Genomic DNA, 26,679 nt, shown 5'->3' with positions numbered 1-26,679 from the left:
CCAGTGTTGCCCAGCCCATGTGCAAGTATGCCGTAGTAGGAGGTATGATAATCTCTGCAGAACCTGCAAATGTCAATGGAAGGCGACAGTGCGGGCGGGCCATTCACAGCTGCCCAGCCCAGGCACAAACCCGGTACCAGTGGCGGGCGCCGAATCCACGTCAGCCCTGTGGTAAAGCATTGTGAAACTGAATGTCTTCTGAGCCATGCCTTGGGTGACAGGCCTGGCTCTTGCCGCGGCTGTCGTCACTGGATCCAGCCTATGTTGTGTCGTTTCGCCTAGCACGCCGACCCAGCCCAAGCAATTGGCGCTCGAAGTATATTTCGTAAAGGACTTCTCACTGCTTACGCATAACCCAATTCAGCCTGCACCTCCCACACAGCTGCACCGTTGCTAGCGCGCTCGCACTCTGGGCAATTCACGCGACCGTTCATTTCCAATTGTTATTTCTCTTGTTTTATCACTTGCAGCTTTACTATTCGGGCAACAAGAACACCTAGCGCTCGGACGGTTCCAAGTCAACGCTGAAGTGGAAATGCGGGTTTCTTCCGAGCCGGAATGTGCTCGCTGAGCGCTTGGCGCTTGTAACATCAAGTAATAATGTCACACAATAACATAGATGAGTCGCCGGGCTTCCACATGCTACGTCCGCCTTCAGCGCAAGCAGCGGACGGCCTTAACGACTCCGGCCGCGTTAAGGGCCGGGCCCGTTTGGACGGCGACAGCAATTCCGCTCAGAGCACCCCCGTGCGACATACCGTGTCGCGGCCGGGGCCGGGCGCGCCATGGCCCTCGCCGCAGCAACACGCGACTCCGCCGACAGGACAGGCGCCCATGCACGGACTTCCGCCCCTGCCCGCCAGCCGCCCGCACCCTCACCCGCCTGACGGCAGCCACGCAGGCCCGCACACACAGCACGGCAATCACCTAGCCCCTCATCACCACGGCAGCCGTAGGCCTCCACATGAGGACCTGCTGCCCTCGGGCCCGCCGCCGCGGCCACGTCGCATGGAGCCCGAGGCCCAGTGGATAACGCGCGGGGGAACTGGTGGGGTTGCCAGCTACGGCGCGGGCAGCGCATACGCCGGCAGCTTCGGCGGTAGCCACGCCGGCACATCGGGAAGCGGCGGCGGCGGCACAGGCACAGGCTTTGACGGCGGGCGCTGGGCCAGCAGCAGCGGCGGGGGCGGCAACCAAACCGCCAGCTCATCGGGCGGTGCAAGCGAGCCGGGGGTTGACCGGCGCTTCCATGATTCCTTCAACTCACATAGGTCACCGGGGAAGATGCCAGACTACCTGAAGGCGAGCTGGGAAATGGTGTTGTTGCGTTGGGCCTGGTTGGGCTTGTACAGTGGCGCTGCCCTGCCGTGTGGATGCGCTTGCTTGGAGTTCGTGGTGGCGCTTGACCTGCGACCCTGTGTGCATGCCGCCTGCCGCGGAGTGTCCCATGTGCCGGCGGTGCCTTACCACGGTTTGCTGCGTGCCGCGCAGGTGTACACGGTGCCAAAGGATGTACAGTATGAGGTGAGTTCGTAAGGCTGCATGTACGGCTATGGCCCGCACCCGTGCACCGCGTGCTCTCCTAGCACCCTGGCTTCCACGAATCCGCTCGCCTCAGCGCCTCCCTCGCCTGCCCCTGGCTCCACACAACCCCAGGAGGACATCATCGTCGAGCCCATCATCCAGTCGTTGGGCCTGGGGGATAAGGCGCTGGAGGCACGCATCGTGGACCAGATGAGCAACCTGGTGAGCAGGAGCCTCACGGCATAGCTGAGCCTTGTTAGGTCTTGACTGGAGCCCCCCATGCACCTTACCAAACACGCTTGGGGCTTGCATGCTGGGCACTGTGGCAGACCTGCCGGTGCGCTTGCCCACCCAGTCGACGGCTGATTCGTATACTCGTAGCTCCAACCCCGCAGCAACTCGCTTGTCATGCTCGCAGTACGACTTCTTCCGGCGGCTGAAGGACCAGGACGCGGAGGAGATACGCGGCCTGCAGGCGGCACTGGTGGCGCGGGACGCCGACCTGCGCGGCCTGCGACTGGAGATGGAGCGGGAGCAGCAGCAGCACAAACTGCAGATGGCGGCGGCGGCGGCCAAGCAGCAGGGGCTGCTGCAGCAGCTGCCCAGCCCACCATCGCCCTCGCGCTGGAAGCAGGGCGGGCCCGCGACGCACACGTCGGAGGCGCCGGCGGCGGGGGGCTATGGATCGCCGGCAAAGCAGCAGCCTTCTCCGACACGCGGCAAGGGCTGGAGTGGGCCGCCGCTGTTGTCCCTTATAGTGCCGCCGGTGCTCAGCCCCGCGCGGCCGTTTTTCAAGTGAGTGGGATACGTTTAGCATACGTACAGCCATCAATCCATTTCGTGGGGGGGGGCCCGTTGACGATAGTAACACGGCTTTGTCATGCGCGTGCCGGCACGCGCTGCTGCTGACCCTCAACTGCTACCTGCACGGGCGTCCTGCCTCATGCGCGTCATATGCGTGTGTTTGTGTGTGTGTTTATGTGTGTTAAAGAGCACAAGGACAGTGTGTTGTTTATGTGTGTGTGCGTGTGTGTGTGCGTGCAGGTGGTGGGCCAACGTGGCGCACTGCTACCAGCGGCGCACCACGCTGTGGCTCTTCATCGCATTCCTCCTGCTGCTCATCCTGGCCATCGGCCTGCTGGCGGGGTTGCTCAGCAGAGGAGGCGGGGGCGGCGACGCGCCGCCGGTGGTCGTGCCATACACCGGCACGGGGCCGGCGGTGACGTCCTTGTGGTCGGACGGGTTGGCGTTCACAGTGAACATGACGGCGGGGGCGACTGCCTTCTATGCGCTGGTGCCGCGCGTGTCGCTCCTGGCTGCCAACTTCACGCCCGCCGCGGCGGACGTGCGCGCTCTGATGCGCGGCCCGGCGGGCGCCTCCCGCCTGGGCGCCTCGGCGTCCGCCTGCGGCGAGCGCACCACGACGCAGGGCCGGCAGTTCACGTGGATGGTGACGGACAGCGGCATGAGCGGCGGCGGCGGTGGCAGCGGCGGCGGCTCGCCGTCGTCGGCGATGGCGTATTGTGAGGTGCCGGGGTCGCTGACGGGCGCCTGCGCGCTGTGCCCCGAGGTGCTGCCCGCCAAGTCGTATATGCTGCTGGTGGCCTTCGCCGACAGCGAGTCGCTCTTCCAGCTGCCCGTGAGTGGAGGGGCACGGTGGAGAGGGGCGGGCCGGGGATAAGGGGCGGGAGGTGGGGGGCGAGTGGGCGCAAGCGGATTGCAATGACATGGAGTGGGCGCGTAGGGCGCGGAGCCGCTGGCAGGGCGGCCCTGAAGCTAAATGAGCCCTGGCTGCTGGCGGCGCTCGAGGCATGTCGATAACAGTTCAACAACAACCGGTGTGTTTGGTGCCCTGCCCTTCGCAGCTCACTACCGCACCGGACACCATGCTCCCGTCATCACAGCCCTCCTCCAGCCCGTCGGCCTCGCGCGCGCCCGACTTCTCCGTGTCGCCCAGCGCGCGCGCCACCGGCCCCAGCTCACTTGCCATCTCGCTCACCCTTGCCTCGCCCGGCATTGTCCGCTACCTGGTCTTGCACACAGTCTTGTACGCCCAGTCGGGTGGTGCCTTCGTGTCGTACGCGAGCGATGACCCCGTGGCGGGCCAGACGCTGTCGCTGATGGCGGCGCCTTTCTCCGGGGTGGTGGGCGTGGGCGGCGAGGTGGCGGCGGGCGCGGTCAACGTAACGCAGGCCGGCGTAATCACCACCATTTCAGTGGATGGGTTCAGCAACGTGTCGATCCCGGCGGGCTCTCTGGGCGGCTGCTCTTGTGTGCCTGCCGCTGGCGGCCTGAGCGGCAGCTGCGCCTGCGCCATGCCGGCGCCGTGCCTCGGCGCCATGTGCAACTCCGGGCCGTCGGCCCTGGCGCCGGGGGGCACCTACAAGGTGCGAAGGCGAGGCCCAACAGCCATGGGAGTGCCAGCTCCGTGTCGTTTCATGGATGCGGTATCGGGATCGCAATGTGTCCAGCCTTATTTGCTCATGATGACACTCATGCTGACATGTGCGCTGCATTTGCTGCAGGTGTTTGTGTCGGTCGGCAGCGCTGACGGCTCCACCGCCGCCGCCTCCACCAATGGGCCGGTCCTGGCGGGGGTGGTCACCACCGCCGCGGACGCCTCGGCCCCGATGCTGTCGCCGGCCGCGGGTGTGCCCGCCGGCGCGGTGACGGCGACGGGCGCCACGCTGAGCGGAATAGCGCTCGACACGTCAGGCATCGTGTACCTGATGATGGCGCAGCCCTTGTCCACGACCCCGCAGCAGGTCGGCTGAACGGTTGGGAGCCGGATGCTGAGCACCGCTCCGCCGTGCATGACGCCGTTACACACGCCTCGCTTCTCATGAACTAACGAAACTCAAAAGCCGTCGCAAGGGCATGTCTTGATACTGATATGGGCGGGCCCCCCCCTGCTGCTGTAGGCCATTCCCGCGGGGACAGCCACGGGCTTCACGGAGCAGTCCACAACCGCAGCCGCCCGGCGCCGCAGCCTGTGGGCTCCTGATGCATTTGGTGACGCTGGCGAGGAGCTCCGGCTGGGCCACATGTGGTCATCAGCAGCGGAAGGCTACGGGGTCGAGCAGCAGCGGCAGCGGCGGCGCCTGCTGCAGAACTCGCCGCCCGCCGCGCAGTCGACACTGCAGGCGGCCAACGCAGCAAGCAGCGGCACGCTGGCGGTCCTGGACCCACTGCCCTCGACACAGGTGTTCGCGCCGGCCTGCCCGCGCACTGTCGCATGCGACACCTCCAAGGTGTGCGCTCGCCCGGTGACGCGCGCAGCACGAGCCTCCCTAACCTGTTCGCAGCATTGCAGCAAAAGCGTTGCCGGCGCCGTGTTTTCCACACTCGCCCCACGCCCGAACCTTCCCTGGCGCGCCACTCATGCTCGCACCTACCCCTGCACCCCCTCCCAGATCGACGCTGCCTACCTGCGGTCGGGCTATGAGCTGTTGGCCGCGCCCACCCGCTGCCTGGTGCTGCCCAACGTGCGCGACGGCCCCACCAGCCAGTTGCTGGCAGGCCTGGCCAACGACACCACCTACACCCTGCGCATCATCACAGAGGACACCAACAGGTGGGGGCTGCGGGAAGCTGCGGGCTGCTGTGAGAGGAAGGGAGGGGAGGGGTGCGGGTGCGGGTAACGAGTACTGCAGGTCAGGGTATCCGGAAGCAACCCGTACGTAGTAGCCGCTCACCCGATTCTTGCTTGCCGGTGCACAGGAACCAGCGTGCCTACAGCGCGCAGCTGCACACGGTGGATCTACGGCCGCCAGTGGTGCTGTCAGTGCAGGCGGCGCCCGGTTTCAGGTAAGCGGGGATCATGGTCAAAGTAACCTGCCTCTCGTGCCAGCCATGCTTGTGTCTCCCAAGCTTCACACCATCGCTGAGCATCATCGCATTCCACCCTTGCTTCCTGCACAGGGCCTTCAACCTCACCGTCACCTTGTCCGAGCCGGGCGCAGTCACCGCCTTCCTGTACACCACTGCCGCGGCAGCCAACCTGACCTTTGGCGCCCAGACCGCCTACCCGCCGAGTCCGCAGGCAAGCCGCACCGTTTATCTCAACAAGCCCTCCAAACTCGAACCCGCCATCCCTTCATCCCCAAACCCATACCTCCAACCCCCCTCTTGGTTTACTTGGAATTGGAATAAACTACCACCCTCCCACCCCCCACCCGCAAACCCCATCACCCTGTTATTACTACCCTGCTCCGTCCACAGGGCCCGCTCATCCAGAGCGCGAGCGCGGCCACCACCGTCAGCGCTGCCGGCACGCCGCCCTCCGGCCTCACCGCGTACTCCCTGGTCTTCAACGACCCAAGCATAGCCGCCAAGACCAACTACAGCGTGGCTCTGTTCGCGCAGGACCTGCCCGGCAACGTGCAGCCGCAGGTCAGAGTGGTGGCGGTGTCCACCGAGGACAACCTGCCGCCGGCGTGGCTGGCGGCGGCGGCGGCGCCCGGGCCGTACGACGTGCGGCTGAGCGGCGCCACGGATGAGGCGGCGCTGATGTGGTGGTTCCTGCTGGCTGGTGACGTGGCGTGCCCCACCACGGCACAGGTGCGCGTGTGCGGCCGCCCTCGGCCGGGTGCGTGCTCCCCCGGTGTCCAGTGTCCGGTAGTTGCTGTAATTGGTGGCGTGCCTTGAGCCAGTTCTTGCCCGCCAACGCATCGCCTCGCCGTCCTCGATGTGCGTCCATGCCACGTGCAGCTGTTCCAATGCGTGGACAGCCTGCCTGCGATCACCGGCAACTTCAACTTCGTGTCGCGCGGCTCTGTGGGCACCGTCGGCGCACCCGCGAGCTTCGCCTTCAACACCAGCGGCCTCAGCGACGCCCACAACTACACCAGCTGCATGATCGCGCAGGACATGTCGCCGCAGCGCAACCGGCAGGTGCTGCCGCCGCAGCGGGTGTTATTCACCACGCTGGACCGCACGCCGCCGCTGCTGACCGCCGTGGCCATTGCGGGCACAGACGGTAGCTTCACGTGTGACAGGTGGGTTGGCGCCTCAAAAGCACGAGAATAGGGTATCCTTTCACGCGCTCTTGCATCAAAACAAGGCCTTCCTGGCGTGCAATGTCTCCATCATGTCCACATGCCATCTATTATGACGTCTGTACCGTATGCCGTACTTACTTGCGCCACCTCGCAGGGTCCGCTACATCTGCCGCCTGGACCTGAACGTGTCACTCAGTGAGGCCGGCACCACGCTGCTGGCACTGCAGTACGCGCCGCCGCCCACCGCCTTCCCCTCCGCCGCCGCGCTGCTCAACATGAACCTCAGCGACCCCGCGCCCGGCGTGCTGCGCGCCGGCAACCTTGACTTCGGCCCCGGCGGCGGCTGGCAGCAGCTGCCGCTCAACACGCTGGGCTCGGGACGCACCTACAGCTTGTCGGTCGCCGCCGCGGACGCCGCCGGAAACATCCAGCCCGCCATCGTGACGCTGACGCTCACGGCGCCCGACATCACACCGCCGACCATCACACGCGCCACCGCCGCCAGCACCGCGGACACGGCCATCACCGCCAACGTCACCCTCAACGAGTCCCCCAGCACGGTACTGTGGATGGCTGTGCCCGCTGCTGCCTCCGCCACCTCTTCCACCACATCCGCGCCTCCGCCGCCGGACGCCGCCAACGTCGTCGCGGCGGCCACAGCGCAGCAGCCGCTGGCAGGCATGGCGACCTACGCGCCCGCTAACAACACTGGCGGCCAGGGTTTCGCCACGTTCGCCGTGCCAGGCCTCACCCCGGGCCAGGTCTACAACCTATACCTGGTCGGCCGCGACGCTTCCGGCAACACACAGACTGTGGTCACCACCGTCGCCGGCGTGCGCACCTCAGACTCCAGCCCGCCCGCCATCCTGACCTTCAACAGCACCACCGTCACCAGCGGCAACCGCCTCACACTAGCCCTGAACGCCTCTAAAGCCGGGACTTTATACTTTATCGCCATCCGAGCCGGCGGGCCCGTGCCCACACGGCAGCAGCTGCTGCAGCCGTCCACCTACCCGGCGCCCTCCTTCGCCAACTTCAGCGGCAGCATGCCGGTGCAGGCGGCGTGGACGGCGGCTAGCTCGAGTCTGTGTGTGGCGGACGGGGCGATCTTCCAGGTGTGGGCCGTGCTGGAAGACTTGGAGGGCACCTTCCCTGGCCGCACGCCCAACTACAGCAACGTGACCAGGTGTGGGCCATGAGTCCATGAGTCATGAGCCAAGCACGCTGTGTTTGCCCTGCCCATGCTTTCACCCTCACGTCGCATTCCATTTCTCACGCAGTGTTTCTACGTCCCAACACTCAGCAGCACGTGTTGAACAATGCTTCGCCATGCGCGTGATTTATTTTCTTTCTGCAGGGCTACGCAGGTGTTGAACGACACCTCCGCGGGCTCGTGCGCGCCGCGGGCGGCCATGCGTGCCGTGCGGCTGGATGTGGCGCTGTCGTCCGGCAGCCTGGGCTGGCCCGTGTCGCGCCTCATGCCGGCAAACGACACAGGCAGCAACAGCTCCTGGGTGCAGGACTTTGCGATCACCGGCGGACTGGGCGGCTCGGTCGGCAACACGGGCGCGGTGGTGGCGAGTGTGGAGGGCCTGCCGCTCGGCGCGTTCGTGTTCCAGCCCAGCAGGTGCGGTCTTTCTTTGCGTCGCAACCGTACTGTACAAACATGTGGAGTTGGCTGGGTCATTGGTGCGCACATGAGTGGCCAGCGGCGCCCAATCGTGCAACCTTTTGCGGTGAAGCGTATGAAACAGTACCATTACCAGCCTGTGGAGTAATCTCGGGTGACTTGCAAACACTCCACTGGCCATCCAGGGGGATTCCACGGGTGTCCATCAACACTGTGCACCTCCCAGCCATACTTGAATGCTGCTCCCTCCCCTCCCCCCTTCCAACTCGGCAACCCCTGCCCAGGCCGCTGCCTGCCAGCGTCCGTGTGGTGCTGCAGACTCCCACGCTGTACCTGGAGCCGCCCGCCGTGGCCGCCGCCGCCGCCGCCGACACCGGCCGCATGCTGCGCTTCGCCTTCCAGCTGTTAGACAGCGCGCAGCGCAGCACGGTGGGCGGCTCGGGGCTGCGGTTGGTTCCCTCGCTCACCACCTCCCTGGCCGCCACAAGCGACGGCCGACTGGTGCTGCCGGAGTGCGTGCTAGACGCCGGCTTGGGCGTGGGCTCGGGCACGACGGGTGCAGCGGCTGGTGCTACGGTGCTGGTGGGCGGTGCAGGCACGTGTGCAGTGGAGGTGCCGGCGCAGGTGTTCCCGGTGCCGGGCGGCAACGCGACGGCGTCACTGCAGGTGGACGTATACAACGGGTGAGCGTCAAGGCCGAGGGAGGGAGGGAGGGAGGAAGGAAGGAAGAAGGGATGCACCGGTGCTGTAGTACCGCTTTTGCAGGGTACCGTAACTGAATGGAACTACCGTAAATTGGTTTCTACACTGCCCTTGACCCTGCTGTCGTCGTGCCCGGTGCAGGACTTCGCTGCTGGTGAGCTCGGCGGCGCTGCAGGTGACGCTGCAGAGCGCCGTCACCCTCAGCGTGACGGCACTCGCCAGCGGCACCACTCTGCTGCTGTCGCTGCCCAGCCGCCCGCTGCGGGCGGGTGAGACATTCCGCGCCACCCTGACTGCCATCGTCAGCTCCCTCCAGGTAGAGCAAGAAGGAGGGTAGGAAATCCAAAAGTTGCCGGTGGCCTCTGGTTGTAAGGGTGAGCCGGGTACCCTGCCGAGCCAAATTTGGCTGCGTGCGCGGGGGTTCGAAGCTCGCTGGGGCGGGTCGCCGCGGCAGTCCAGATGCCTGCGCTTTTCCCACCCTCCGAGCAAGAGGCCTCCGAGCTAATGCCATTTTCAGCCCACATGCACGCAACACCAAAACCCCATTTTCAATAGTTTAGCAGCAATCTCCATTGCCCGCCCCTCCTGAGATGTATCACAACGAACCCTCCTGGCGTGCTCCCGCCCCACATCCCCGCCCCCCAACAGCCTATTGTCGGCTTCTCGCTGCCGCTGCACTACCGCTCCACCCGCCTCGCCTTCGTGCGCGCCGAGCGCTCCCCGCTGTGGGGCGAGCTGGGCGCGGTGGCGGTGCCCGACGGCGCCGTCAGCAACGGCATGCAGCTGTGGCTCACATCGCTGTCACGCACCCTGCAGGACGCCAGGTGCGTAAGTGTGTTTGTGTGTGTGCGTGTGTGTGTGTGTGTCCGACATAGAAACGCTGCCGTTGCACCCCGTGTGCACCTATCTCTTCCGCACCTACTGCTACGGTATCTCTGCCAACGCCGTGGGCTGCTGCTGCCAGCTTGCTGCACCCAAATACGCCCCACCTGTGCGCCCGCACACTCAAAGTCGTGGCCCGTTCTCCCGCTCCCGCCCTCCTTGTGTTATCACTCACACTTGCTGCCCAGCTGCACATTCATTTTCCCTTCTGCTATCCTACCGCACACACGCACATACACACTTTCCCCTCTGCTATCCTACCGCGCACACACGCAGCTACGTGGGCCAAGCGGTGCCGCTGCTGGACGCCTACTTCACCCTGGTGGTGGACCCAGCCGCCATACCCGCCGGCGGCGGCCTCACAGTGCCACTGCTATCGCTCTTCACAAACGACACCGCGCTCTACCCCTACGCGGCCGGCCCAACGGTGCGGCTGTTGGACTTCCAGACGGCGGCCGGCAGCGGCGGCAGCACCGCGGCGGCGGCGGCGGCGTTCGTGGTGGCGGCGCGGCCTCTGGCGCTGCTGAGCTACCTGCCCAACCACGACCTGTTCAACACAGCAGTACTGGACGGCAACTCTGTCACATCCAACATTCAGGTCCGTACGGATGGAGTGATCGGTGTCTAACGGTAGCGGATAGTGGTGTGTGTGAGGGCATGTGGCGGAGGAAAGCCGGCTATGTCAAGCAAGGTGCACCCATTACCGTACTTGTGGCTGGTGTTTCATGTGCCCTCGTGTCCATGCTGCTGCTGCAAACAGGCTCTGGTGGTGTACGACTGGGCGGACCCCGTCGAGGCCTCGCTCTCCGCCCCCGCCAGTGCCGCCATCGCCACCGGCTGCACCTGCACCGCCCCCAGCAGCCTGGCGCCGGTGCTCAGCCTCGACACATGCCGCGTGCTGCTGCGCTCCACGCACACACAGCCCACCAAGCAGTCCTTGCTCAGCGTGGACTGCGGCGGCCTGGCTGCGGCGGCCGGCTCCAGCGCCGCTGCCCTGAAGGCGCAGGTGGCTGTGACGGTGTGGTACCCGGGCACCTTCCGTGCGGATGCCTCGGACCCGGACAAGGTGCTGAGCAGCCTACTGCCCGTCAATGTGCCGGCGGCCTCAGCCAGCAGCTGCAGCGACAGGTGGGGTGTGTATGTGTGTGGGTGCGCATGTGCAGTGTCAGCAAGCTCTTGCCCAAGGCCGTTTACGCCCGGTTGAGCGACGAATCACACTTGCCTCCGTTACCCATACCGCGGCCCTGGCCCGTCGTTCTATCTATCTGCGGGTCGGAATGCAAGGGGCAAACATGAACGCAATGTGTGTTGTGTGTCTGCCTACCTACCTGCAGGTACCAGAGTACTCAGCTGCAGCTGTACGCCACGTGGCTAAACGGCGGCAACGGCGGCCCGCCCGACTACGTGTCGCTGGTGGACGTGAGCCGCCTGGCCGCCAACTGGACCTCCGACCAGCCGCAGGCGCTGCGCATCAGCGGCACCAGCGCTGTGGTGAGTCCGTCCCGTATACGCGAGGTTGCGCGAGCTTCCGTGCCTGGTCTGCAGCAGTTGCAGGCGCTTGTCCAATCCATCGCCCCCAATGCTGCAGTTCACCAGTCGCATGCTGTATCATATGACACGCATGGATTGCGGGGCATGGTGTGCTGACGCGTGTGTTTCACCCCGCCCCTGTACACGCACCTTCTGGCACTTGACAGGGCCTGGCTGCGACCGCGGGTGCCACGGTGTCGGCTCTGGCGGCGGACGGCACCATCCTGGCCAGTGTGCGCCTGGCGGTGTCAGACACTCCCGTGTGTGTGGAGTCGTTGGACGCAGTGGCGCTGACGGAGGTGGCCATCGCCGCCGCGGACGCCGCCAGCAGCCTGCCGTCCGCCGGGAACAACTTGCGCCTGCGCTTCACACCGATGCAGGTCAGCATTGCTTTGGCGAACCGCTGCGGCTGTCATGCGAAGGAGGGCGTATGTACTTACATCCGCCGTTCAGCCTGCCCCCCCTTTTGAAACATCTGTACTCGCTGACTGGTGCCCTCCGCTCCGATCCCCGTTCTTTCCCTCTTCCTGCCCGTTCCCTCCCCCCGCCCGCAGCAACTGAATTGGGAGCAGGCCACCGCGCGCGTCAGCGTGTTTGCCTCCCTCGGCGACGGCAGCAGCCTGCCCGTCTCCCGCAACAGCGTCACCGCTGCCGTACAGCCGCTCACGAGCGCCAACAGCACCACCACCAGCGGCATCCCCTTCCGGCTGCAGGCGCTGACGGGCTTCGCCTCTGTCAGTCTCATCGTCAACGGGAGCTTCGGCGCGCCGGCGTTGTGCGGGCCCTACCTGCAGAGCCGCTGGAGCGCCTGCAGCGGCACGCTGCCGATGGCTACGGGTAAGCGGAGTGGTTGCCAGCTACACCACCAACCACCTCCTTGGCATGCCGCATTCGCACGGGCGGGTCACGTCACACACACACACACACACACACACACACACATGCGTTTATGTACACACATTTACTCCATGACGCCTCCTTCCTGACCTCTAAAACCTCACCTCCGCCGCACACACGCGCGCGCAGGCACGGGTGTGGTGCAGGTGGCCCTGCCCCGCCCCACCGCCATCTCCGCCATGTTGGTGTCCTCCGACTCCATCGCGCCGCCCGGCAGCGGCGCCGCGCAGGCGCCCATCTCCGTGCCCGTGCGCGCCAGCCTCACGGTGCTGGTGGCCTTCGACGACGGCCGCGTGCGCGACATGACCGCCGACCCCCGGCTGGAGGTGCTGGTGGCGCAGGGCGCAGACCTGTGCGCAGTACAGCGCGGTGAGTCCCGAGACGGCAGGAATACTGCTCAGCATCAACAACGTGTTTTAGATTGTGGAGTCACCAAGTCGTGCCGTATGCTAATCACCAAGCTAGGCTCTGACGCTTCCTTCGGCATCCCGCCCCATCCCCTGGCTGCCGCAGACGCCACCACCAGCAGCCCCTACGTGCAGGCCATCGCCTCGGCCTCCGCCGCGGGCGGGCTGTGCCGCCTGGACGCGCGGTTCACCTTTGCCAACCTGCCGCAGCTGACCGCCAGCAACTCCACTCAGGTGGTGACGCTGGCGGCGCTGCAGGTGTTTGTGATGGACGGCGCGGTGGCGCCCGCCGCGCCGCCACCCTACGCGCTCAACAGCTCCTCCCTCACGGCCCTGGCCAGCCCCGATGTGCCGCTGCGGCTGTTCAAGTGCGACTTCAGCCACTACATGCCGGTGAGGTTGACGGTGGGCGTATGAAGGACGCTTGGCTTGGAGGCAGACGGCTCAGGGGTTGGGGGTGTAGGTGTGGTGTGCCGTGCCTGTTGTTGTGGAGGAAGCGCTGTCAGAGTGTGCGCCGCCTGGTTTTTATCTGGTGGCACACGGAGTTGCCATGATCATGGCATATGATCGATCTTGCTTTGACGGCAATGCACCCTGAAGACGTCCTTTCATCACCCGCAGGCGAGTGTATGGGTGATGGGCCGCCTGAGCAGCTGCGGCACCAGCTGCACACTGGCCGACCTGAACGACCCATCCGCCACCTCGCTCCAGCTCTTCTCCACCGCCTCTGTCGCGCTGGCGCCCAACCCGCGCAACGCGCGCCTCGCCAACGTGCTGTCGCCCATCCGCCCCGGCTCCACCACCCTCACCGTGTCCTTCGGCTCGGGCGCCGCCACCGCCTCCTTCACCGTATCGGTGGAGGACACGTTCATCAGGGGCTGGCCGCGTGTTACCAACATCACCGACACCGGCTTCCTCATCAGCGCCAACATGACGTCGGCGGCCTTCCGTGTGACGTACCTGGTGCGCCGCCCGCTGGTGTCCGGCGATGGCGTGCCCACGGCTGCCGAGGTGGAGCGAGGTAAGGCGCCGCCACACCCAGCAAGCAGCCACCTACTCCGCTGTGTCAAGCACAGCGCAGCTGTGCCTCGTCCCTTGCTCAGGCACCACTGAGCCATCCCCGCACTTGCCTCTGCCGCACGCCCTACTCCCTAAACCCCCGCTCCTTCCTCTGCCTGTCGGCCCTCCTTTCCTCCCTCCCTAATCCTAGCGCACGCACGCACGCTGCCGACCCTCTCTGTACAGAACCAGAGGCCCAAAAGTGCATGCTCGTCACACTCTCCCCCTCTTGTGCCTCCCCGCCACGCAGTGGGCGTGTCTCTGTCCGCCGGCACGCCGCTGCCGGGCGGCGCCACGCTGATGAGCTCGGCTCTGTCGGGTCTGGCGCCCGCCTCCAACTACACGGTGTACCTGGCGGTGCGGCAGGGCGCCCAGCTGCTGGACACGGTGGTGGCGCTCAGCGGCGTGCTCACGCCCGACAACGTGCCGCCCACCTTTGCGGGCGTCGGCGGGGTAGGGCGTTGGTGGGCTGGGGGGGGAGGGGAGGGAAGGGAAGGGAAGGGAGGGCAGCACGTATGTTGTGTTTGTGGCCGCGGCTTTGGATGGGCGCCGAGCGCCCACATGCCCTGGTGCCGTGAGAAGCCCTGGCGAAGATGGCCTGGCATCCCTGACCAAGCGGATGGAGGTGCCGCTGCTGACTTGATGTTCGTGTCCCTGTGTGTGCAGGTTCAGAACCTGACCGTGGACTCGCAGCGGTTCACGATGCGCCTGCCGGTGGCGCTCAGTGAGGCTGGCAACATCACCTTCGCCATCTACCGCAATGCCTCGTGCATTAATGGTGAGCCCTACACCCGCTGCACATATGAGGCTGCAGTCGCATTGGATGCGTCGCTTCCCAGCCCAACGGCTAGCCCCGTTAATTTGGCTTGGTTCGGTTTGATTTGGGCTGGCATTTGCACTCCCTCCCCCCTCCCTGTAGGCCTGGACCAGGTGCCTGTCTCCACCATCCTGTCCGGCGCCCCGCTGCCGGCCTCGCGCTGCAGCTGCGCCGACCCCAGCGCCTGCGCCCCGGTGGTGCTGGGCTCGGCCGCGCTGTCCAGCGACGTGCTGGCGGACACGCTCACCCTCAGCGGCCTGCTGCCGCCCAACCCCTACAGCGCGCTGCGAGGCGCCACAGAGGCGCAGCTCACCTGCCGCACGGGTGCGTGCGGCCGTGCGTTGTTCTTGCCTAATCGTCCAACACCCGCCCAGCCGTACCCAGTATCCCATGTATGCGTGCTTCTTCATTCGTCATTGTTGCTGACAAGCACGCCGCCTATTCATTCCTTCACATAATGCTGCTGCCGCTCCATTTACAAATACGCACGCACACGCAGACCCGCTGCCGGCGCCCGCCTCCACCTCCCACGCGCTGTACCTGGTGGCCGCGGACGACCTGCCCACCTACCGCGGCTGGAACGTGACCTGCAACCCGCCCGACGCCTCGCCCGGCAGCACCTGCGACGCGGCGGCGCCCGCGCCCTGTGCCGTGGTGCCGCCGCCCGCCGGATCCGCCCTGGCGCTGTACCCCAACAACCTGCAGGCGCTGCCGTACACCGCCCTGGCGCTCAAGCAGGGCACCTTGGCGCAGCAGGGTGAGGCGCTGGCTTCAGAACTCCAGTGCTTGTTTTTGGCTCTTGGTGAAGATGGATACATGCTAAGGACTCTACACAACTAGTCGGTGCGGTCGGTCCTTATGTAACCACTCGACACCAGCACTCAATCTTAACTTACCACCCTTAGCCACTTGTTAATCTGTCCTTCACACTGTCCTTCACACTATCCTTCACACCACCACACCCGCAGGCGCCGCCACGCGGCCGGTGCTGGGCTCGTTCGACCTGCCCGCCGGCGACCGCGTGGCCTTCGACCCGGCCATCACCAAAATCACCGCCTCCGCCGCCACCGTCACCTTTGCCTTCCGCATCACGCGGGTGGCGGCGGTGCAATACCGGCTTGACCAGTTCAACGGCTCCAATGCCTTCTCCGGCGTGCTGCCCGTGTTCGACCCCTCGGTGAGCCCCGCCCACTAATCATGGAGTCAGGGTTGTTATGAATGCTGAGGACGACTGAAGCGCGCGCGTTACTCCCTTGCCGCTGGGAGCCGGAAACTCACGCAGAGCTGGTGACGTGGTGCTAGCACTGGGCATACTGGGCCGTGCGGCCTCACATGGTACTGATTGTCATGCTCACGCGTGTATGACACTGAAAGCGCCGCGGCACCGGCAGGCTCCACTGCACGCATGCATCACGGTGTTCATCCATCCGCCACCCATGTGCCCCCTCATGCATCCGCGTGTGTCGGGCTCCTCATTGGGAATGTTCGAAAACACCCCCTCCCCCCCTCCTCTGCCTGCTGCAGGTGTCGTACAGCGTGTCCATCAGCCGTACCTGCACCGGGGGGCTGCTGGACCAGCCCTCCTACACGCTGTGGTACTGGGCCACGGACGTGTACGGCAAGTCCAGTCCCGCCGTGGCGGCCAGCGTGGTGCTGCAGTAGTTATGTGGTAGGAGGAGGAGGAGGAGGAGGAGGAGGAGGAGGAGGAGGAGGAGGTGGAGGTGGAGGGCGGCCATGGAGGCACAATGGTGTGACCTGGCATGGCATTGAAGGCTTAAGCACCACGGCTTGGCTACGGTACTCCTGCATAACAGCGCTTGCAATAATTTGATTGGTTATAGAGTTTCAGGCTGATGCCGATGGTCCTCTTCGCCCAGGTGGCTGGCTGGCAACAGAAACATCCAGGACAGCCTTGCGATGGACGTGACAGTGGTACTTGTTTGACGATTTCGTGTGACGGCTGGTTACTGACTGCGTTGCACTGGGGGCGTGCTAGGGCACAGGCGATGGTCTGGGGCATTGTGAGACATACGGTGCCATTACAAACCCGCAACGTGACCTGTCACGCGCAACTCAACCATATTATGCTTTTACTGCAAGTAAGTGCGACTAACGAATGAGACAAGCAATGCGGACAGCCTTATCCGCCACCACCATCGCTGTCTGTGGTGCAGGCATGTGTGTGCGTGTCTGGCATGGTGAAGGCCCGAATGGCCTTGGATGCATGATTGATGACGGCTTCTTTGCGTGCCGCTGGGATGCATGTGGCATGCACGCGTGTCAAGTGTTAATGGCTTCGATAGCTTCCGTGTGCGGTTGTACTGCTCTATCTACGTTAGCCATGTCCATTAATGCACTTAACAAACACACGGCTTCTACATCTCCCTACGCCTCACAAACGCAAATATTTGACGCAACCAAACAGCGGGCGAAGCCGCACACTGCCATGCAGCATGCTGGCCACGGCCCTGGGTGAGGTCCAGAACCCTCCTCAGTTCCCCTCCTGTCCGTTGCCTTGCGTTGCCTATCCGCCATGCACCCGGGTCACCAGCACCACATCCGACAGCTCCGCGGCGGCCAGGGAACCCAGGGTGGTGGTGTCGGGCAGTGCGGACTTCGAGCCAACCAGCAGCTTCTGCTGCGTCGGCTCCAGGCCTGATGAGGGGCGGTGTGGGCAATCAAGGGGGCCGCGTGGGTTTAGGTGTGAAGTTAATCGTCGCAGTGGCCACACAGGCTGACTATGCTTTTGCAGTACCTTATGTCAGCGGCTGTGAGCTAGCTGTTGCGCAGTCTCTATTGCGTTAGTGCATCGGACCGTCGTCGCAGTTGCTGGCAGATGCAGATGCTGCAGCACAGGTTCTCAGCACACCGGCCACAGGTAGGTGGGCGCAGCCCCCGGCGACCCGTACGTGTGGCACACGGGGCTGACACGCGCCCACAGCCCCCACAGCCCCCACGCCCGCTCCCCGACCCACCCGTCGGCTGCTGCAGCTGGTTCTTGAGGTCCCGGATGGTGGCGGTAGCGGGCAGCTGCACCTGAACCTTGGAGCCAGTCCCCAGCGACACAGTCACGTTGCATGGGCCCTGTGACACGAGGTGAGCCGGTGGCCGGTGGGGTGTCCAGCGGCGAGCACTTGGAAGGCAAGTTTGCGACTGCAACACCGCACATCAACCGGTGCACAGGAGCACGGCCGCACACGCGCGAACCCCGTCCATGACGCCTCTGTGAACCTGTGGCCATCAGCCCCCAGCGCCAAAGCCCTCTCCTTACGCAGTTACGCCCCCGCCCTCCGCGCGGAATCCCCCAGGCACCTGCTTGCGCGCCTGCACCTCTGGCGGCTCTCCCGAGGACGACTCCGGCACACACGCCATGACGAAGGCGGCCGCCGCCGGCCGGCCGTGCGGCGCGCCGGAGCGGAGCAGTGCCGGTGGCAGCGGTTGGCCCATGCCGTGCAGGCTGCCGCTGCAGACGCCCACCCCGGGAATGATAGGGCGGAGCGGCGGCAGCCCGCACGGCAGCCGCGGAGCCGACGCCGCAGTCGCGGCCGCCCGGCCGCCCCGCCTGCTGGGCGCGGCAGCGGCGGGCGGCATGCGCATGCACATGTGCAGGGCCGGCATTTGTGAGGTTAAGAGGTAAGTAAAGGTAAAGGGATAACTCTGAAAAGGCCACGAATAACAAGAGCTTGAACAAGAGCTTGACGTTTCTGCAGCTCGTGAAACGCGCCGAGCTCTTCACGGCCGCCAAAGGTCATTGATGACGGCAACCTTGTCGCCCCGCGGCGGCCGCGCCCTCCCACTTGATGTCCCCCAGGACGCGGAAACGCGCCTCTTTATTAAGGTGCGTGAGTCCGTTTGCTAGACGCTCATACAATGTTGTCTTCATCACTACTAATGCGGCGCCGCGTCGCAGCGGGTCGGGGCAAAAGCCCGCTGCCGCACTTCGCCGCAAGCACCCCTTCTTTTGCGGCCAGCCCAACGCCGCTGCTGCCGACGCGCACACCTTCCACCTTCTGGCTTACTGCAGCTGTGCGGCGAATGCCGCATAACAATAGCAGCGGCAGTAGCGGCAGTGGCAGTAGCGGCAGTGGCAGTAGCGGCAGTGGCAGTAGCGGCGGCAGTAGCGGTGGTGGCAGCGGCGCTGCAAGTGACGCCGCAGCCCAGCAGGAGGCGCTGCTGCAGCGGGTGCTGACGGCTCTCCGGTCAGACCCCGATTACAGGCGGCGCTCCATTTACAAGTGCGTCAGGGCTTGCATCTTCGGGGAGCGGCAAGAAATTGCCCCCAATGTAGGCCCTTAGGCAATAAGGAAGGTTGGGCATTCCCCGGGGTGCATTCTCGCCGCGTGAGGCTGCATACGGCCCTCGAATCTCGCCAAGTACCCCTTTCCGGGGGGGGGCCCAAACGCTAAAACTAGGCATTTTTTAGGCCCCTGGATGTCGCGGGCGAGAACGTGGTTTAGGGCCTTCTCGCCAGCGGGGCCGGCCCAGCCCTGGAAGATGCAAGCCTTGAAGTGCGTGCTGCATCCCTACGTGGCGCCCTCCATAGCTTTCCACTTTTCCTTGCCTGGATTGGGCATGATGATCCACTCGTATCGGGCTGCGATCACTAGCTAGTTCAGCATCTCCACGAGTCCCTACGGTAGTTCGGTGGGCCAACTCACCCGCCTTCAGAACCAACTACCGGCCTGGCCCGGCCTACCTCTGACGCCCACGCACCCTGCACCCAACCCCTGCCGAACTCGGTGCTGCCCCCGCCCCTGCCCCTGCGCATGCGTGCAGGTGCCGCAATGGGCACGTGTACCTGGTGGGCGGCTGCACGAACCCTGAGGAGCGAGCCACGTGCCCCGCCTGCGGCGCCAGCATCGGCATCGGCAGCGGCGACCGGCGTGTGCCGGGCATGTGATGGGCTGCCCCTGCCCGGGGAGGTGTTGCCTTGGGCTACACTGGGTGTTGTGAGAGGTGAGTGGGTGAGAGAGGTGGCCAGTGGATGGCGGCGAGTGAGCCCCTGGCCCCTGATCTCATGATTGTTGTGGAGATACGGCAGCAGTGCAACCCAGCGGGGTCTAGCCTGTCAGGCTGCATCTGTTGGGGCCCCAGCCGGTTCCAAAGCGGCGCCGGAGGACAGTCTGTCAACCTACTTGACGGCACACATTTGTGCTGGAACGTTGCATTGCGAGAATGAGAGACTGGTTATGATTGATCTTGTGGACTGGCCTTGCTGTTGATTGCACACGCCGCGCAGGCAGTCTCCGCAACTCAAAGATGTAACCGGCATTGCATCTTATTCCTGCACTGCGAAGCGTTCTTTCCATATCAAACACATACAGCCACGCACGCCCGTACCCACGCCCGTCACGCTGCCTAAGCGCCAGCAGCTTGTGCCAGCCCTTCGTTCCCACATCAAGCAACCTGCCACATACCGTACAGCCCCACACCAAACTGCCTTAGCACCGAAGTCTCTCCAAGCCACACCTCGTCACAAAGCAGCAGCTGCCAGCGGCTCCCCTGACCAGCGCGCCACACCTGCACTCCTGCACCCCTCTCACAGCACAACATGCACGGGCGGGTCGGACCAGCAACCCACACAGCACCCCACCGCCGCCTCCGGCACCAGCAGCAGCCCCCTGCCATCCCCCGCCCCCGAGCCCGTGACGCCCGCCCCGCCCTCCACCCCATGCAGCTCCCGCCGCTGCCACGCCGCTCGCTCCAGCGTAAACACCAGCCCTGCACGGTCGCTGTCACGAAGGCAGCTCCCACGCAGGCACAGCAGCACGCCAGACGCCTTCGCCACCCCCGCCAGTGACCCCAACAAGTCGCACACCATTTCCCGCGACGCCGCCGCTTCCATGTCACGTGCGCCGCCAGGGGCCGCTACTGCCCAACCGCTGCTGCTACTGCCGATGTCACTGCTGCGGCTGTAGCGACCGGGACCAGCCCAGCCGCCGCACACGCTGTCCATCAGTCCGGGCACGCACACGCACAGGCATGTGAGCGCGGGGCCGGCGTGCTCCACGAACACCGTCAGCGCCAGACACAGCCGAATCATGTCCATCCAGCTGCGCGCACCACCGCTGCCGCTCCCACCGCCACCGCCGCCGCCGCCACCACCACTGGCGGCCCCAAACCCGAGTGCAGTAACCAGCTTCACCGTCACGCCGCCATCAAGGCCAACACAGTCACTGCGGTTGCGGCAGCTACTGCCGCCTCCCGCCACTCCGGCAGTAGCTGCTGCAGCAGCTGCAGCGGCAGCACCAGCTGCAGCATGCGAATCGGCCAGGGCCCGCGCCAGCTGCCCATCCTCCAGCAGCGCCCGCAGCTGTCCCGGCTCGTCCAGGTGTACCTCCAGGTGTCGTACCGCGCCCGCCGCCGTACGTATGACAATGGGCAGATCGCGCCGCAGTACGGACAGCGCCATGCCACTGCCCCCTTCATCTCCGCCGCCCGCCGCTGCTGCCATCGCTGCTGCTACTGCGCCTCCGCCGCCGCCGCCACTGCTGCCGCCACCGCCGGGTGCCCAAGTACGCGGGTCGGGAACGCTGGCGGCTCCGCCACCGCTGACTGCGCCCGCCAGCGGCAGCCGCGCCGCCGCCGCGATCAGCCGCACGCAGCCCACGCGCGCAAGCGCCACGCCTAGCGCCTCCGCAGCCGCTGTGCTACCCGCCCCACCCCCATGATCATACAACAGACCCAGGCCGCCGCCGCCGCCTCCACGGCCGCCGTCGAACCCTTCCCGCGCCGCCGCCCACCCGGCGTACTGCAGCGTCAGCGTCAGGTGCTGCAGGCCGGGGCACACCGCAGACCACCACGGCACCACCGCACTGGGCGGCCCGCCCAGACCCATCCTGCTCCGTCCCGCGCCGCCGCCGCCGCCGCCATACGACGGGCTCTCCGCCTCCACCACCAGCGCCCTGACGCCCGGGAGCACGTGCCGCTGCGCCGGCGGCGACGCTGGCGGATCCCGTTCGCCGCCTCCAGGCGGCGAGGCCGCCGCCGGCGCCGTCACTGCGGAGGCGACGACGCCACCCAGCCTCAGCTCCGTCAGGGCCGTCAGGGCCCGCAGCCGTGACAGCTGCTGGCTGGAGGTGAGCAGCAGCTCAGGCAGCGATACGGACGTGAGGCGCGGCAGCGCCGCCGCCGCCGCCAGCATGCCGTCCGCCTCCGACGGCTGCGCCCACGTGACGCCGCCGGCGCCGGCGCCCAGGGTGCCGCTGTTGCCCAGCGGTAGCGGGCTGTAGCTGAGGGAGGCGGATGGCGTGCAGTAGCTGGAGCTGGAGGTGGCGGCGCCGTCGCCGCAGCCGCCGCCGAGGCCGCCGCCGCCAAAGGCGCCGCCGAGGCCGGAGCTGCCGCCGCCTGCGCCAAGCGTGTAGGCGAAAGACGCGGAGGACGGCGCTGCGTGCTGTAGCGCGGGCATCAGCCGCAGGCTCAGGCGTTGCAGCCCGCTGCCGCCGCCGCCGCCGCCCCCGCCACCAATGTCGCCGCCGCCATTGCGACCGCCGCCGCCACCTCCGCCAGCCGCCGCCTGAGACGCCACTGCACTGCTGCTGCCGGCTGCTACAGCCTGCAACAGCCTCCGCTCGTAACGCCCGAAGGACAGCAGCCGGAGCTCCAGTGACGTCAGCCCGGCACGTGCCAGCAGCCACAGGCTTGCAGCCAGCCCCCGACCCCACTCTGCCAGCGCCTCCGCCGCCACGCCATCCCCAGAGCCTGCCACGCCGCCCATGCCCGCGCCTTCGCTGCTGCTGCCACCGGGGCTGCCGCTGCCACCGCCACCGCCACCGCCACCGCCACCGCCACCGCCACCGCCACCAGCATTAACACCGCTGCCTGCCGCACCGCTGCCGCCCAGGCACTCCCGTTCGTCGCCGTCCGTGTCCGCCAGCCCCAGTGTCAGTGACCTGAGGCCAGTCAGCCGCCCCAGGCCGGCCACGCCCGCAGCCGCCGCCCCCACCACACCGCGCCGGCCCAGGTCCAGAGTGAGGGCGCGCAGGCGCGGGCAGCCCGCGGCCAGGCCGCCCAGCGGCGGCGCCACAGCACGCGCAGCACGGGCGCCGGGCGAGCACAGCACGTGAAGCGCCGTGAGGCCGGGCAGCGCGGCGGCGATGGCGAGCAGGTCGCGTTCCGAGGGCGCGGGCGAGGGCCGGAGGTCTGCTAGGATGAGGGTGGTGAGGGCGGGGCAGTGGGCGAAGGAGCGGAGCAGGGTGGCGGGCGGGGGCGGCGGCGGCGGCGCGGGGGCGTAGCGCTGGTAGTAGGGGTACGGCGGCGCAGCGGCTGTGGCGCTGGAGGAGGGAGGCGGGGCAGGTTGCGGTGGCGGTGGTGGCGGTGGTGGTGGTGTCGGCGGGGCGTGGGTGATGACCAGTGCACGGACGGACTGGTAGCGACCCGCCGCAGCCGTAGCCGCATAGCACGTGCCGCCGCCGCCGCCGCCGGAGGCACTACAGCTGCCGCGGCTGCAGCGGCAGGCTCGCGAGGTGCGGCCGAGGTGCGTGGCTGTAGCCGTGTCGCAAACGGCGCCGTGTAGCAGTCGCATGACCTCGGCTGCCAGCGGCGGCAGCGTGGCGGCGGCCGCTGCTGGCGCCGGTGTCGCGGCTGCGCAGCTGCCGGGCGCCCCAGCACACACGACGCAGGCCCGCAGCAGCTCCCAGTCGATGGCCCGGCGAAGAGAGGCGCAGGTCGCACGCAGGTTCCGCCGGCTCGCGGTAGAGAGGTGCGCCCACAGCGTCGCAAGGGGCAGCGCAGGCATGCTCGCGAGACCGCCATGTTCGGGCTCCGTCACGGCTCCGCCGTCATCGCAGTCGGCGGTCAATGAAATGTTTTCGTGTGCCATGCAGCACCACTGCGCAACGAGCTCGCTGGGTTGACAGCTCGCTGCAATGTCGCGGGGAATTGTGTGTATGGCCGCTCAGAGCGCTCCTCCGAAGCTCCTAAATTCTAGTCATTTGATGTGCTTTCGCAATGAGCAGAATGGCGTTCAGCCTGTAAGCGTGGTGGTACTCCAAAGCCGCTGTCACAGGTGTTGCAAGGAAACGCTGCACTAGGGCTTTTCCGGCCGAATTCTTCTGTAAGCGTGTGTCAAGTAACAAAACTGCTGGCGAGTAACTCACTGCCACTTTGATATCCTTAAAAGCCGCATGGCGCCCCGCGGCCGCCCGGCCGGCCTGTCAAAACCCCGCCGAACCCCCCGGGCAAGAACGGATGGAGTCCAAGGGCAAGGGGTCTTTCACGGTCATCAACTCATCGAACATCATGATTGTATTACCCAGCTCACAGCACGCAATAGCCTCATTACACTGGCGGCAGCGCGGCCGCGGCCGCAGTCACACATCGCAGCTCCTGGCACTCAGCAGGCACCAAACCAAGTAAGAACAACACGCGAGAAAGAGTGCTCGACACACCACCGTCAGAAACAACATGTGCTCTCGAGCTGCATTGCTGCCGTGCCGTCCTTCCACCAACAGCTTTGCTGCCGCTGCCAGAGACCTGCACCAGTCCAACCTGCAAGCAGCATGGCAGCGGGCGGGGGCGCTTACGGCCTGCGCACATGGCCGCGAGTGCAGGGTGTGCCGCGATACACACGCACACAGGCGTCCAGGGCTGCCGGGTGCGACGCCGCAACTTCCTACCACGGGTGTCCTCGGCCCTGCCAGGCTGTTGGCCCATGGCTGTGTGGCCCCCATCACAAACCCCATGCTGTGCCTCTACCGTATGTCCGACCAGCGCGGCGCGAGTCATGCGGTGTGTGCAGGTGTGTGTAGGAGCCCCACCCGAGCCACTGCGCGCCTGGGGACCCGCCGCGCGAGAGCTCAAGGGTGCGCCCCACGGGACACCGGCGCTGGCGCCGGCGCCCCGCTGCGTGCTTCACTGTGCGCCGTTCAGGTGATACCTTCTCTCCGTTTACCACCCCCAGCCGGTGCTTTCGGCTTGGGGACTCGGCCACCGGCGGTTTGTGCTCGTGTGCATGCGTGCAGCTGGGCAACGAATGCGTGCGCCCTACCCTAACGTTGAAAGGTTTGGACGCCCGTCCGTGTGCATTGGCACAGTGCACTATTGTGCGACCTACCCTACCACCGCTACTGAGAGGAGATGTGAGCACCCCGCCCTCCTCTATCCGATACCTACCCCTAACACACCGAGCCCCACCCACCTGAACACACTCGACGCCGCCGACACCACACCACATCACCACCACCACCACTACTACCGGTCCGGCAGAGCGGTGCCGCGCTCCAGGTTGCCCTTGATCTCGGTGGTGTACTGCCCGAACGCGCGTTGGATCTGGAGAGTGGAGGTGGGCGGAGGGGAGGTTGCAAGGTTAGGGCAGCGGGGGAATGGGTGGTGGGGTTGTTGTTGGTGGTCAAGGTCGGGTCTGTGGATACCATGTGATGCCTGTGTCAAAATGGAGAAGCACATCCGCCTTCACGAAGACATATCCACCCCGTTGCCACCCCCACGCTGGGAAGCCAACCTCAGCTCTCCTCCCCGTGCCCCTCCGTTGCCAAAGCATAGGCCTCGCTCTCATCCTTGCTCTCTTGCATTGGGTTCGGTTATAGGTTGGGCTAGTATCTAACAACCCGCCCACCCCCTTCCCCCCGCACCTTCTTGTTGAAGTGGGCGTTGCGGTCGTTGATGAAGTCCACGTCGGAGCCGTCGTTGTGCGCCCGCCGCCGGCTGAACTCGTCCTTCTTGCGGTCGCTGAGGGCGTGAGGTCCAAAGCGTGGGTGGCGGAGGCGGGAGGAGGAGGCAGGAGGGGGGCGTCAGGCATCAAAGCTGACACCCAGTGAGCGTTGCTGGCTAGCTGCCCGCACATGCCAGGCCGACACGCGCACCCCAGCCCTGCGCCCCAGGCATCCAGGCCAGCTTTCCACGCATTCAACCCCCCTTAGTGGGTATCGATGGGTATCGATCCCCCTCTTTTCACAAAACACACACACACACACACACACACACACACACGTCCCTTCCCGTTGTGCTTGCTTCCTAACAAAGAAACACACACTGGCCCGCTCCCTCGCTCCCCCGCCCCCTGCCTCACCGCTCCTGCAGCTCCGCCACCATCTTCTCCACGTTGGCGGCTGGCAGCTTGGGCTGCTGCCCGTACTTGAGGCTGTCAGCGCCCCTGGGGGTGGGAGCAGAGGAGGGGGAGCAGAGGAGGGTTTGCATAACAATGAGCGACGCACCCGCGGGTTGGCGCTGACCCCAGACTGCTGAGGTCAGGAGGAGCAGATCAGGACTGGGGCACGCAAACACGCGTACACGCCGAAAGCTAGGCGGCAGCGACGGCTACGGCGTGCAGCACGCCATGCGGGACCACCCCAGGCCACGTGCCCCCGCAGGCCCTGCTCCTCCCTTGCTCTGCACTGCTGCTCCCCCGCATCCCTACCCCTCCACGCCCACCTCCATACCCCCCCCCGCCCGCCTCCTTACCTGTAGAACTCTGGGTCAGCCGCCTTGGCCCTCTCATAGTCCTCCACGCTGTAGGCCGCAGCCACACCCGCCTCCGCGCGCTTCAGGTGAGCCTGTCCCAGACCGGCAGGGAGAGAGTGAATCTGGTAAGGGGCGGGGATCAGGGCCACCAGGAGCACGAAGCTGCCACGTGGAACACACGTTAGCAGCAGCTGCCAACAGCTCTGCCCGTCAGCCAGCTCCGCACTGCGGGCGCCGCCCATGCTGCCCCCCAAACGCAAACCGTGTCCATGCCCGGCACGCCCACAGCCCACAACATACACACACAACCTGCATGGCCGCAGACCTCCGCAGACACCGCTGCATCGCATACACTGTCTTTGCGCAATGTTTTCCTTGTGCTCTGTAACACAAACTGACGCGCACACCCCCCAGGCCGCCGCCGCCGCCTCCGCACCTGGTACAGGTTCTCCGGCGCGAACACGCCCCAGCCTGTGGGCCCGCCCTTCTTATCGCGCTTCTCATACTTAAGAGCCGCCGTCTCCGCCGTCTCCAGCCTGTGGGGTGGACAGGATGAGCCATGGGCTAACAGGATCAGTGCCCGTCCGTTCCCGCCAGTGACTGCATTCCGCCACGCACACGGCACGGCACCCCGTCACCCCCGCCGCCCCTCTCCGCACCGTTGACCCCGCCAGCCCCGCACTAGGTGACCCCGCCGAAAACCATGTCGGCCGCACCGATGCCCTTGCCGGGGTCCTGCACCGGAGACCCCTCCCTCCCTCCCTCCTCCCTCCCTCCCTCCTCCCTCCCTCCCTCCTCCCTCCCTCCCTCCTC

The 26,679-nt window shown here is 66.1% G+C and overlaps 5 protein-coding genes across 5 annotated transcripts in view; 2 read left to right on the top strand and 3 right to left on the bottom strand.

The window, feature by feature from the left end:
• The first annotated feature begins 41 nt into the window (after nt 1-41).
• CHLRE_01g037550v5 (uncharacterized protein) lies at nt 42-16,807 on the top strand. Its single transcript, XM_043058746.1, has 32 exons — nt 42-1,302; nt 1,492-1,524; nt 1,657-1,746; nt 1,943-2,319; nt 2,569-3,163; nt 3,390-3,911; nt 4,050-4,289; nt 4,446-4,775; nt 4,938-5,098; nt 5,245-5,331; nt 5,446-5,566; nt 5,746-6,084; nt 6,235-6,521; nt 6,679-7,710; nt 7,882-8,151; nt 8,439-8,837; nt 8,998-9,172; nt 9,505-9,680; nt 10,015-10,336; nt 10,499-10,866; nt 11,073-11,229; nt 11,436-11,648; nt 11,823-12,105; nt 12,295-12,534; nt 12,679-12,965; nt 13,194-13,593; nt 13,882-14,084; nt 14,298-14,409; nt 14,551-14,772; nt 14,948-15,205; nt 15,417-15,625; nt 15,973-16,807. The coding sequence occupies exons 1-32, from the start codon at nt 601-603 to the stop codon at nt 16,108-16,110; spliced, it is 9,348 nt and encodes a 3,115-aa protein (XP_042928660.1). The 5' UTR covers nt 42-600; the 3' UTR covers nt 16,111-16,807.
• A 12-nt stretch (nt 16,808-16,819) lies between these two features.
• On the bottom strand, nt 16,820-18,101 carry CHLRE_01g037500v5 (uncharacterized protein). Its single transcript, XM_001689601.2, has 3 exons — nt 17,761-18,101; nt 17,424-17,532; nt 16,820-17,103 (listed from the first exon to the last, which is right to left on the bottom strand). Exons 1-3 carry the CDS (start codon nt 18,064-18,066, stop codon nt 16,973-16,975), a joined length of 546 nt encoding a protein of 181 aa, XP_001689653.2. The 5' UTR covers nt 18,067-18,101; the 3' UTR covers nt 16,820-16,972.
• Nucleotides 18,102-18,341: 240 nt separating this feature from the next.
• CHLRE_01g037476v5 (uncharacterized protein) lies at nt 18,342-19,725 on the top strand. Its single transcript, XM_043058745.1, has 2 exons — nt 18,342-18,683; nt 19,225-19,725. The coding sequence occupies exons 1-2, from the start codon at nt 18,484-18,486 to the stop codon at nt 19,346-19,348; spliced, it is 324 nt and encodes a 107-aa protein (XP_042928659.1). The 5' UTR covers nt 18,342-18,483; the 3' UTR covers nt 19,349-19,725.
• Nucleotides 19,726-19,739: 14 nt separating this feature from the next.
• CHLRE_01g037450v5 (uncharacterized protein) lies at nt 19,740-23,481 on the bottom strand. Its single transcript, XM_043058744.1, has one exon. The coding sequence runs from the start codon at nt 23,267-23,269 to the stop codon at nt 19,988-19,990; it is 3,282 nt and encodes a 1,093-aa protein (XP_042928658.1). The 5' UTR covers nt 23,270-23,481; the 3' UTR covers nt 19,740-19,987.
• Nucleotides 23,482-23,549: 68 nt separating this feature from the next.
• CHLRE_01g037400v5 (uncharacterized protein) overlaps nt 23,550-26,679 on the bottom strand; it is a 6,352-nt gene continuing 3,222 nt past the window's right edge. Inside the window, exons 7-12 of the mRNA XM_043058743.1 lie at nt 26,303-26,402; nt 25,867-25,958; nt 25,475-25,558; nt 25,038-25,134; nt 24,587-24,717; nt 23,550-23,937 (exon numbers count right to left, since the gene is read on the bottom strand). Coding sequence (XP_042928657.1) covers nt 24,640-24,717; nt 25,038-25,134; nt 25,475-25,558; nt 25,867-25,958; nt 26,303-26,402 — 451 coding nt within the window. The 3' untranslated portion in view covers nt 23,550-23,937; nt 24,587-24,639. The remainder of the gene's footprint in view (nt 23,938-24,586; nt 24,718-25,037; nt 25,135-25,474; nt 25,559-25,866; nt 25,959-26,302; nt 26,403-26,679) is intronic.

This window comes from Chlamydomonas reinhardtii, chromosome 1 (assembly GCF_000002595.2).
Source record: "Chlamydomonas reinhardtii strain CC-503 cw92 mt+ chromosome 1, whole genome shotgun sequence".
Classification (NCBI taxonomy): Eukaryota; Viridiplantae; Chlorophyta; class Chlorophyceae; order Chlamydomonadales; family Chlamydomonadaceae; genus Chlamydomonas; species Chlamydomonas reinhardtii.
The sequence above is the reverse complement of the archived record's forward strand: the minus strand, read 5'-3'. Positions and strand labels throughout refer to the sequence as shown.